The sequence below is a fragment of the Gymnoscopelus braueri genome (genome assembly GCF_963280865.1).
Source record: "Gymnoscopelus braueri genome assembly, chromosome: 4".
Lineage (NCBI taxonomy): Eukaryota > Metazoa > Chordata > Actinopteri > Myctophiformes > Myctophidae > Gymnoscopelus > Gymnoscopelus braueri.
This window is the reverse complement of record NC_137605.1, coordinates 28,149,719-28,162,279: the sequence shown is the minus strand read 5'-3', so window position 1 is coordinate 28,162,279 and position 12,561 is coordinate 28,149,719. Positions and strand designations below refer to the sequence as shown.

The 12,561-nt window shown below is 43.0% G+C and overlaps 1 protein-coding gene across 1 annotated transcript in view; it reads right to left on the bottom strand.

Moving 5' to 3' along the window:
- thsd7ab (thrombospondin, type I, domain containing 7Ab) overlaps window positions 1–6,486 on the bottom strand; it is a 135,174-nt gene extending 128,688 nt beyond the window's left edge. Inside the window, exon 1 of the mRNA XM_080427003.1 lies at window positions 5,968–6,486. Coding sequence (XP_080283129.1) covers window positions 5,968–6,115 — 148 coding nt within the window. The 5' untranslated portion in view covers window positions 6,116–6,486. The remainder of the gene's footprint in view (window positions 1–5,967) is intronic.
- Window positions 6,487–12,561: the final 6,075 nt, after the last annotated feature.

Genomic DNA, 12,561 nt, shown 5'->3' with positions numbered 1-12,561 from the left:
CAATAGCTGGTCAATACGCACTGTCCTAGTCTAAACATTGTTAAATTCCAATATGAACATCACAATTTTATAATGGGGAGATGTAAATTCAATAATGGGATGTAAATATGTCACTGTTGATTGATTGGACCAGGGTCTTGTAGGTTACCCTGGTTACCTTTTTACAGGACCCCAATGGAAACAAGCCATAGTGCTTTTTTTTGCTTTAATAAAGTATTCAATCAATCAATCAATCACCTAACTCATAAAAGTGACCAATAAAGGGAATTGGACGCAGCCAGTCGGCAGCTTAGTGGGGAAATGAGATTGCGAGACTGAGAAGGAAAAGGAGCAAGGACGTTGTAGATTGGAGTGAAAGACTAGCACTGGCCAGAAAACACTGTCACGAAGAGTGAGGAACGCGATCGAGGGCACACCTGTGACGCTACGGCAAAAAGGAAAGTACCCATAAAATGCTTATCCGCTATAACTGAACTTACAAGAGACTTGTACAATCAATGCCAAGGCATGCTGATGCTGTTCTGGTGGCTTGTGGTGACCCAATGTGTTACTGAGACACTTTATGTTGGTTTTTATTTTGTTTCTCACCTGTCTGTACTGTATGTCAGCTTTCAATACCATTTAAATCCAAGCGTCACTGTGGTTGTAATACACACATTCAAAAGATTATCATTACCCCATATAAATACAGGAGATAAATCTTAGAGGTTGCACATAACTTGTAGCTAGTAATCAGTTAGTTAATTGGGCCTGCAAAAATCTGTGTTGTATGCTGAACTCAACTAGGCTTGTATTAGGTTACTTTAATAACCTTAGACGGACGTCTAAGGTTGTTACACCACAGTAATGACCTTGGCTTACGGTATTGAACTTGTGAACTCACTCTACCTGTTCTACTTCAATTTATTGGATGGCCGACTCAGGGTTCTTGCCGTAATAGCAGGTGATTGTGTAGGAGAGAGAGACATCGTTCACTGCTGGGGCCATTGTTAAGGCACAAATGTATTCCACTAACAATGGCCTGTCAGTGCTAGTCACACTGTCCCCTCTCATTGATGGGTGACATCGGCGGGAGCATGGTGACACATAGCACTGTGGGTCCAAAGCACTACAAGGTGGAGTGGCACTTATTGCTGGATACTGCAGCAATGTAACTGCACAGGGGATTACATTGTTTCTACAGTAAGAGGTCAGTAGAAAAGAGATTCAATGTGCTTTACACACTAGGGATGGGCAATATATCAATTTTATATCGACTATTATATTATGATATGAGACTAGATATCGTCTGGGATATTATTGTGATGTGGCAAAAATGTTGTCTTTTCCTGGTTTGAATCACTTATTTTATACTTAAAAAAATGTTCAATTGTAGTGAAACACACACATGCGCACGCACACGTGCACGCACACGCACACACACACACACACACACACACACACACACACACACACACACACACACACACACACAGGAAATACCTAAATATATGCCCATGCCCATGCCGTAATGGCACAGGTGGTTCTGGTAAGCATTACGGAGTGATTAGCTGAACAGTGCATGAGTCAGGTGAGTTAATAGGCCTAGATAGAGAAGAGCACGTGCTAAGATCGAGCAGTACATAGTAGTAAAGGGGATTTGACTGATCAGAAGCTGAGGGCAGCTCCTACGTAATCTAAATGATGGATAATCTTGATCGCAGTGGCAGATTGGAGGCAAGGGGGGGGGGGGGTGGTAGGGTAGAGCAGGTGAGTGGAACATCAGATCACAGTGATAAATGGTCTGACTGCTGTTAATGCATTACTCAAGACTCAAGTCTCAACTCAATCTTATGAATTCCATCCAATGTATTCATCTGTGTTAATCGGCAACTGCATGCGTTTATTCATTTATATGAATGTGGAAACCTTATAGTTATTCGGCTGATAGATAGATATAGACCTATAGATAAAAAAATCAAAAAATAAAAGTGTGCTCCGCGTGGCGCAGGTCAGCGACAGGCCGCATGTCCTTAGCCTGGCATGGCCAGACTAATGTCAATCTTTGTGTGGAACCTGAATTTCCAAGAACCGGGTAAAAAAAAAAGCCTCTGGTGATAAACCCACCCCATATTTGCATACTGGTTCCAGATTCGTGCCCCACAACTTCGGGGGCAGCGAAATCCAATCACAACCGAGCGGGGCCAGACCTTTTTTTTTGCACTGGCAGATTCGTCTGGTTTCCAGGCTAGGATTTCCTACTCGGGGCCGAATGTTTGGAAGTCAGTCAATTGGAATTGTATCTGAAACATCTGACTGATCCATCTTGATCACATAACTCCAGAGAGAATGTGTGCCGATTTGCGTTTGAGTTTTGGACACAATCTGTAGGAGTAATGCAAAACGTGTATTTTGAAGAAAACACACGTTAGCTTGCTTAAATGGCCGAGGCCTATATCGGGAGTTATGATCCAAGGATTCCAGGGAGGGGGGGGGGGGGGGAACATTTTGTTTGTTCGACGTATGGTTCGAGAAGTATAGCCCAAAACGTGAAGCGGCCCGTTATAGCCCCACCATGAGGCCGGTTTGACAAATGTGCGGCAGAGATTCTTCTTTGGCGCTACTGGAAGTGTGTGTGAAAAGTCTCACGCCGATTGGTCCAACAGTGTCAGAGATTAGCTGCTCACAGATGGAGGAAGGACGGACAGATGGACAGATGGACAGACTGATGGACTCACACACACAGACGGACAGGAGTGAAAACTGCTGGTGGAGCATTGAAAGTTCAGCCCTGCAAGCAACCTTGTCTGTCCACTAATACAGTGACTCTCAAAGTGGGGTCCAGGGACCTCTGGGTTCATTGAGAGAGGATTCCAAATGGACCCTTACAAGTCTGAAATAAAAAAAGTTTGAGATCCAATGCACAAACACATCCTAATGAAACTCACACACAAGCAAACACAAACAGTATGAGTCTGGGAAAGACCGTACTCCCTGAGTTTGTGCATGAGCGCGCATGCCCCTGTGTGTCAGGCAGAGACTCATGCTCTATAACTCTCTCTTCTACCACTCTCTTCTACATAAACAGCCAAGGACGGGGTTCCAAAATTCTTCCATGCCACCAAGGACCCGGAAATAGCCACAGCCAATTACAATGTTAAATATTTTAAATGTTGTCTGGTCCCAAAATAGGGACATCAGGTTGAAAGTGGTTAAACTTGGCTCAATAATCGTATTAAATGAAATCTCGCTCGCACGCACGCGCGCACACACGATGCACGCACGCACACACGAGCGCTAATCTATTTTTTCACTTTTCTCTTCTTTCCAATTGCCCCGCCCCTGCACTTCGAAAACCTGTGGACTTGTAAATTAGTTGTCTAGTAGCCCATGCGATGCTAATGGTTTCTTGCTCTCGCTGTGCGGTATGTCACTCTGGATTTGAAGATGTAATAGAGAGGAGAGAGAGGAGAGGGGGGGCACAGCCCAAATTTGAGAAGGAATGACAAGAGGACGAATGGTGAGGAAATTATCCTCAGATGAGGAGACAAACTCTCTTGAAATCTTTGAGAGGCCCCTGAACAACTGTGGCACATCGTTATCACCATCATCACCAGTGCCGTCATCATCACAGGGGTCGTGATCATCCATCCTTTTTACCTCCAGTTATCCTCACTACCACCTTCAGAGGTATCACCATCAATGCACGATAGAACCTGGTGTGCCACTATATCTGCCTCATTTGAATAGAAGTCTCCAAGAGGAACAAAAATAAAACATTTCCAGACTGTCTCAACTCCTGAAACAGATATATCATCTTTTCATAGAAGCCAATAAAAAGCAATACGCACCCACAGTTTGAAGGTGGGGGATGTATGTCAGCAAGACTCATCAATATTCACAACATCACAGTACTGCTTGCCATGAGAGAATTCCCTTTAAAGCACTTCACATTATTTTTTTTATTTTTTTTAAACAAGCTTCGATGTGCAAGAAAAATAATGCAAATTTTGTGTGTGCATAATTATATTTTGATGAAAAGCACTGGAATTCGGGGGAAATAATGCAAATTTAGTGCGTGCATAATTATATTTTGATGAAAAGCACTGGAATTTTTTTATACTTTTGAAAGCAATTGTCAAACCAAAGAGGCATATACGGCACTAGGGCTAAAATCTCTACATTACCTTTGAGCTGTCAAGCAGCACGCAAACTACTAAACATTGGATTTCGTATCAAAGCGCAGAGCCTAGAGCTTTTCAGTTGTGTGGATGGCATGTATGGCGTGGGAGAAGCACAGTGTAGCGTGGGAGAGAGGTGTAATCACTATGACCTACAGTAGGATAGATGTAGGTTAAGTTAGTCCTTCTGCCTGAAACGCTCACTCTTTCTTCCCTCTTTCTCAAGTCTGCTCCCTGGGCTGTCTTTCCTGGGTTGTTAAATCCCTGCTCCTTTAATCTCCTTACTCAGCTACATCCTCTTTAAAGATGCAGAGCCACAGGAGAGACACGGTTGCCTTGACTGGCGCTGGGCTGGGACGGGTAAGTAGGAGGACTTCAAGGTTGGAATGGAAGTAGTGGAGGTGTGTAAAGTCAGACTTGGATTTAATGTGTGAAAGAGACATAGAGAGACAGACAGACAGACAGACAGACAGACAGACAGACAGACAGACAGACAGACAGACAGACAGACAGACAGACAGACAGACAGACAGACAGACAGACAGACAGACAGACAGACAGACAGACAGACAGACAGACAGACTTGTACAGAGAGAGACAGGGTTAGAGGGAGAGACAGAGAGAGAGACAGAGAAAGACAGAGAGACAGAGAATGGGGGATATCTTGACTGCTGTATGCTCTCATGAACACCCCACCCCTCCGATGTCACAGAGGCTTCACAGTGAAAGATGGGCTAATTAATGCACAGTCAAGAAAAAAGTTCCTATACATCTTCAAAGAGCAATGAGATTCATTTTCCGAATGCCCAGTGGCAATACTCTATACAAGATGTTCAGTACTGTGTGAAAAATCTTCTATAGACCCTGCTTTCCTAAACGACTTTGTGTCTTGGGAGCCATAATTGGTTGTGGGTCCATTGCTGATAGCTCCCTACGTGACAAGAGCAATATCTTTAAGTGGGCCCCTGGGTGAGACACAAGTTGATTCAATGTGGGCTTTTACAGTAAATGGAAGAAAAGAAAGTTTCATGTAGCCACAAAGCATCACACAGGATAAAGGATTAAGTCGAAGAACAGAAGGGACACGTTCAATAAATGTCAGAATACAGTTTAACCAACCAACGATCCCCGCTTACTCATCACTGGTGTGGTGAACATAATCAGTAATGTCAAGGCAATTGTACTCCGTGTTTCTCAACACCTCCGTTCTATGGCGCTACATTGTCTATCAATCATTCATGTGCTTTATCGCACAGCAGTAACTTTCAATCATCGCACATCATCTGACAGGGAGAGAGGGAGATATCAGTAATCCATTGAAAATGGATCATAGCCGCACGGCATGTGTCACAGGTAATCGGTATGGAGTGAACACACGCTACTCGTCTCAGTTCTACTGTACATTTTTAGGTCATTCGTCAAGTGCAAGCCTCTTTCAACTTCTCTAACGTTGGCTCATATACTTAATCTACATAAAAGTGTGTCATCTATTGCTTTTCAGACCGCCACAAGACAAGACAGCATGAAAATAGGGCTGTCATCCTTTTGACTATGTCCCAAGAAGACCCTGTTATTGTTTTCATGATAAAAATATAGAAAGGATACCTCTAGGCACATCAGTTTGCTCTAGAGGACTCTTACAGTTCCATTTTGACACTCTAATTGTATTAGAAGAAAAAAAAAAGATCTCCAACCAAATGTTTGTCTTAAATACTCTAGCTTCTAGCTCTCTGTGGTCAAACTGTCCAAAAGGCATACACATGATTTCAACAAAGCACAAATGCTTGAAATGATTATTCTTCAATACCTGTTTCCCAGAAGTAGACGGACCTCCAGTCATCCGTCTGTGTGTGAACCTCCCACAAGCCATAGAACAGCAGTAATGTCACTAAAAGGTACGAGCTTTCTGCTGTCCATTTGTTGAGGGTCCCTGCACCCCTCCACCCTCGCTCCATGGTCCACCGCGGGATAAAAGTAAATCCACACAGTTCAGACGGTCACCAAAACAAGTCTCAATTTACTGCAACAAGACGTGAAAGTGTGTTTCAGTTTGAGTGTCTCGTGTTTCTATGTGTGAGTGTGCATGTGTGCGAATGTAAAGAGAGTGTTATGTGACAATTATCAGTCTTTCGTTGTAGTAATCCAATTCTTCTGTCTTCTGAAGGGCAGGGAGTGACTCTCCTCTCTGCTCTCTGACACCTCCTCTTCTTCTCCTGCTCCTTGTGGCGTTTTCTCCCCCAACTTCACAGGACGGTCCCTGGGGGGCCAGTGGGGGTCATCAGTGAGAGGGACTGAGCGAGAGAGTCTCCCTCCTCCATGCTGCTGCAGCCACGCGCTACCGTTGTGCCTCTGTCCCCTGGCTGTGGAGCAGTGACAGTGGCTGTGCGTCTGCAGTGTGGTGTGTGTGTGTGTGCGCCTCCTCCCTCCTTCCCTCCCTCTCCCCCTCGCTCGCTCACTCTCTCTCTCTCATTCTCTCTCGCTCCCTCTATTCGCTCACTCATTCGCTGTTCTCCATGTGCCACCCTGTTCTCTCCCTCTCTCTCTCTCTCTGTTGCCCTTTTTTTTCTCCTCGTGTTGTTTTATTTCATGCCCTTCACTCGTCTTTCTCTATCTCTCTCTCTCGCTCTCTTATGTGCCCTTTATTCACACACACACTCTCTCTCCATCTCTCGTGTATCACTTTCTCTCTCATTTCCCTCTCTCCTGCCCAGGGCACGAGGAAGGATGAATAGGCTCCTCTTCCTCCTCTTGCTTCTCTCCAGGCTCGCAGCACTACGGGAGGACAGCTGGAGCCCAGCAGCCCTCACACACCCAGTTGAAGCTCTCCTGTTCATACGACTCCCAAGATCAGAGAAGCTGGGAGACAAGTGCAGATTAACGCATGGAGTGAGGAGAGGAGGGGCGGCTGGGGGGTGGTGAGGAGGGGCATAAAGCTGAGGATGAGAGTCCCAGTGGGACAGCGAGAAGAGAAGGGTCCGTTGTTTATACTTGTGCCGGGGGTGGGGTAGAAGACGGAGACGGAGGAGGAGTAAGAGTCATAGTGAGTGCCTCAAATGAGGCTTGTCAATTGACGTCTAGATTGCTGCTTTACAGTAATGGGTGTTGTCTTCCGCCTTTGGTATTAATCCATAAAATCCTCGCACAGATTACGATGCCTAATAATCCTTTAGCCTAATTTTGACACAACTTTGCTTGTGACTCATGAACGACAGGCTGAAATTGTCATCCTATAGGGTTTGACTTCACGTCAACACAGCCAAGCACAGCAAGCCATCAGACAGACAAACAGATTAGAGGCAAGCATTGCTGGGAGCAATGTGTTACCAATGTGTTTTACTTAAGTAAAAGTACCACAATATAAAAATACTCTGTTAAAGTTCTGTATTCAAAACTGTAATTGAGTAAAAGTACAAAAGTACAAAAAAGGACACATCTAATAATACATGTTTTTTGTTGTGTCCGGCAGTGCATGTTAAAAATCTACATATATGTGCATATATTTGACACAGTTTCTGTTGTGTCTAACATCAGAAACCGTGACTTTTACTGCTCCAGGAGAGCACAACGTGTCACTTTTAACTCCCATAAATCAATCACTGCCAGATTTCCCAAGCACTACTCGTTGGCGCGACTTAGCGAGGCCATCTATAAGTTCTAAATTCTGTTTACATAAATCAGGCATGGGACAGTTTTAAAATGTTTTGTTTCCTCTGCAATCGACACAGTAGCTCCAACTAGAACAGTCAGAATCAAACAGAGATCCAATGTGTGGTTCACACAGGAAATCTTTGAAGCCATTAGTGCCAGGGGCAAATCAGGTAACCGAGCTAACCTCCTACTTTTTAGACGGCTTAAGAATCAGGTTCAGCTCAAATAAAGGAGGCCAAGGCTAGTTATTTTTCTGATCAAATCAAGGAAAACTAGAAAAAGTGCTCCTCGGAGCACAGGTCTCCGCCAGGTCAGGTAGATTATTGTGGCCTCCTGGTGGCGCTATAATAGGCCAATGTGAAAAGGGTGCCATTTCTTATTAGGCCTTGCACGACAATCGGACACTGCATTCATGATTTGAGGCATTTTGTTCCAAAAATGTGGTTTGCTAAATTAGACCCATTTCTTCCTGGGCCAAGTGGGAATCTCTGTGGAAAATTTCACGGAAATCGGATGCTGCGTAGCCTGCGTTCATGATTTGAGGCATTTTGTTCAAAATGAACCAATCCTGCAAACTTTGGAAGCCAATCTTAACCAATCAGGATGGAATATGGTAAATCGGACAGATCCGTGATGATCACATGACTATAGAGATACTGTCTACCGATTTGCGTGTTTTTTGGAGAAAATCTGTAGGAGTAATATCCAATAATGTGTTTTGCAAAAGTCGGCCTCATGGTGGCGCTATAAAAAGCAGATGTGAAAAATGCAGGGCAGATGTTTTTCCTTGGCCTCTGGGGAGTGAGCGTGCAAAGTTTCACGCAGATCGGTGCAGTTATAGGGGAAAACGTGAATCGGCCTATTATAGCGCCACCATGAGGCTGTTAGGAAAGTTTTCAAGTGGCATTTCTTCCTGGGCCAAGTGGGAATCTACGTGGAAAATGTCACGGAAATCGCATGCTTCGTTCATGATTTGAGGCATTGTGTTCAAAATGATCCAATCCTGCAAACTTTGGGAGCCAATCTTAGCCAATCAGGATGGAATCTGGTAAATCGGACAGATCCGTGATGATCACATGACTATAGAGATACTGTGTACTGATTTGCGTGTTTTTTAGAGAAAATCTGTAGGAGTCATATCCAAAAATGTGTTTTGCAAAAGTCGGCCTCATGGTGGCGCTATGACAGCCTGATCTGAAAAATGTGGGGCAGAGGTTCTGCTGGGACATCCAGGGAGTGTGTGTGTGCAGTTTCACAGCGACCGGGCCAACGGTGGCGGAGATTAGCTGGTCGCAGACAAGGACGGACACACACACACACACGGACACACACATGGACGGACGGACGGGGGGCAAAACATACTCTCTCGCCATGCCTTTCGGCCTGGCGGAGACAATAAGGAGAACCCTCAACCTTTTGGAAAACCCTTAAAAACCTGGGTTGCACTACTTAATCTAAAGCTTCAAGTCCTTGTATCTCATTAGGTATTGACGGAATATATGATCAACAGTATCGTATATTTCTATAGGGATATTTGTTTTTGTAGATCCATATACTGTATATGATTAATCAAAATAAATCATACAATTAAGCTGTTTTTCTCCAGACACTCATTGGAAAATCCATTTCCCAAATCATTAAACATCTAAATTGTTACACATCAATGAAATGTCCTTTCCATCACAGTATATTTAAACACTATGAACTTTTGATGTTGATGGAAATATCATACATGAATAGTGAACATTATGTCATTGCAATACCCCATCAGATGATAGACTGCACACTGCAGACTGCATCAGATGATAGACACACATATTGACTGACAGACAGGCAGGCAGGCAGGCATGGACGCACACACACACACACACACACACACACACACACACACACACACACACACACACACACACACACACACACACACACACACACACACACACACACACACCTCAATTTGTCAGGACTGCAGAAAGATCCTCTCATTAATCACGTAACATCATTTGTCCAGGAACCAAAATTTACTGTAAAAAAAAACAACCACTTTAAGACAATGGCAACCAAGGTTATGAGTGGAAAGGTTGCACACTAAGCAAAACAGTCTAATGCAATAGTCAATGAAATTACTACAAAAAGTTGTGAACAAAGATGTTCCACTGTGCCTCAAGCTAAATTCAGGCTGGTCCGGTGCATCGCAGGAGCGGGACTGGTATGTGAAGAAGATGGAAGCAAACTCAGACAATTAAAGCCTTTTTTATTTATAGGGTGCAGGCAAATAACGTGACAAAAAGTTTTGCTTATAGGAAAAATCGTATTGAATCATCCTCAGAATAGCGTGATGCAACATTGGAAACATTTGACACCTACTGTCAGCTACCACTTCCAGTAACAATTTTTCATGAAGTTACTTACTTATGTTGATTGATTGATTGATTGATTGAATACTTTATTAGTCAGAAATGTAAACAGCAGGTGGTACAGTCATACATTAAGGCTAAAAGGATAGCACAAGTCCTGCAGGGTTGTGCTTGGTCAACTTACCCCTCAGGAATCAATAAAATACTTAGAACAACAAAACATTTTGTGGTTTTGGGTAGTATGCCAAAATGATCAAGGCTGACCTAGATTTAAAAATCTGAGATTGTCATAATATTATCAACTGTCAAGCAAGGCTAAAGTGGTGAGAATGCAGTATTCTTGAAGCTATATGCTAATTTCAGTTTCTATATAAGGCTCTCAGCCTCTCACCCTGCAGGCATGGGTTTTGTGTCAGCACTCAGCACACACAACTATATTATTATTTCATATTTCCAGTTTTCGGGAAACAACAAAGTCTTATGCACACTGATCAGCACAGAGACAGGTGCGTAGGCAGGGATCAGACCGTCTACTAGTGATGCGCGGGCCGACCCGTAGCCCGCAGGTCCCGCGGGTTGAACCGCGGGCGGGTGGACGGGTCAAGTCTCTCTCTCTCTCTCTCTCTCTCCAGCCTCTTTGTTCATAATGCTTATGTGACGCTGAAAAAAAAATATGACTGATCGATGCAATCTCCGCGATTATTTGTAAACAAAGAGAGACACGAGTAGTAATAGCCTAGGCCTATGTCCTACACCCCCTGACCAAGAAAAGTGGCTTTAGTTTTCGACTGTTAAAGCCATATGAAATGTAGCCTATATTTATTTGGTAATTTTATTGTTTTGAACATAATTAAACAAACTCAAAAGACTAACGGATCAATAAATAACAATCATAACACATTATAAAGCCCCTTATAATGACTCATAAGCTCAAGTATCATAATACTTCATAATTACTGGTCACTCACTGACTTTTTCCTTAGGCCAGGATCATAGCATTTTATAATTATAATACATTATAAGATTAATTATAATAGTCAATAAGCCAAATAAAAGCCTGTGAGTTACCAGCAATACTTGACCTTATAAGTCATTATAGAATACTTTATGTGTTATGATTATTGTTATGAAGCAATATGAGCCTTTATGAGTTCTTATAAATCTACATTTGACATCTGACAGCAATTAGCGGATCTTTAGTGGACAGTTGACGGGATAGTGAAAGGAATTTTCATCTTAAATAGTGTATTACCTGCAAAACGAGCAACCAGTGGGAATTCAAACATTTAGTACAGACCATTTAGAACGTCTAAAGTCTTGTATTGAATGAGAAAATGTTAACATTAAGAACTCACTGCTGCAAATTATTGAGTAATCAAAGCTAAAGCGCTCTGTGCGGAGGCCCCAAACAACATGACTCAACGCAACTGATGTTTCAGCAATTTTTAACATGGGGTCTTTATTGTAAATTCGAACAGTTCACTGTGAGAGCTACAAAACTATGCTGTGTAGCCGCTTGCTACTGCATCTTTAACCACATGAACCCCATTCCTATTGTGGGCATGTCATAATAGCCGACAGACATACCCAGAATAGCAGATCTACAAGCTGTTATGGGCTTGTAGACCTGCTATTTCTGACAAAGAGATTTGATGCTTACTCATCTAAGCTTGTGAGCTTGTACAGTAGATCGGATATGTTTGCCAGATGTCCATCCACCACAGAATAGGGACGCTATTGTTCATGTGGTTAGAGTGGTTCAACTGTGTATTAAGAGCACCATAGTGCCTTAAGGACATACTGCAATTGCCATTCTCTATTTGTTTTTAAACAGAAAATGCTACCTGAACGAAGAAAAACTAAACACATTAAAAGATGGATATAGTTATGGACTCTTGGTAGTATGTAGGAGGGATTTTGACCTACCTATTCTGGATTGCTAACAATAATGTCCACAGGATTAAAAATATCTTGCTGAGAGAAAGTGGCTGATAGCCCCAAGATCTCCCCCAGTGTTCCATCTATATTCTGATTCTTTGATCGGAGCAGTAGAAGAGATGTCTGTCCAGAGTTCACAATGAACACTCGCCAGGTGCCGAATCTGGGTAAATATAGTCTTTGGCGAGTAAGTTATGGAGACCATCCGTCACTCTGGCCGGCAGAAAAAAAACATACATTCTTATACATGCTGGAGAAAGCTGCTGGTTTGCTATCACTTCAATCTGCCAGATCTGAGCAAAACCCAGAGCTAAAATATCAATTCAGCTAAAATATCGATTCAGATCATAATTTTAATGCAAAACTTTCTTTTATTCTGTGAATAGACAGTATCGTGCAACGCACAGCAAGCCTACTGCCTACGTACAACATAAATACAGAGTCCAGACAGGGTAGTA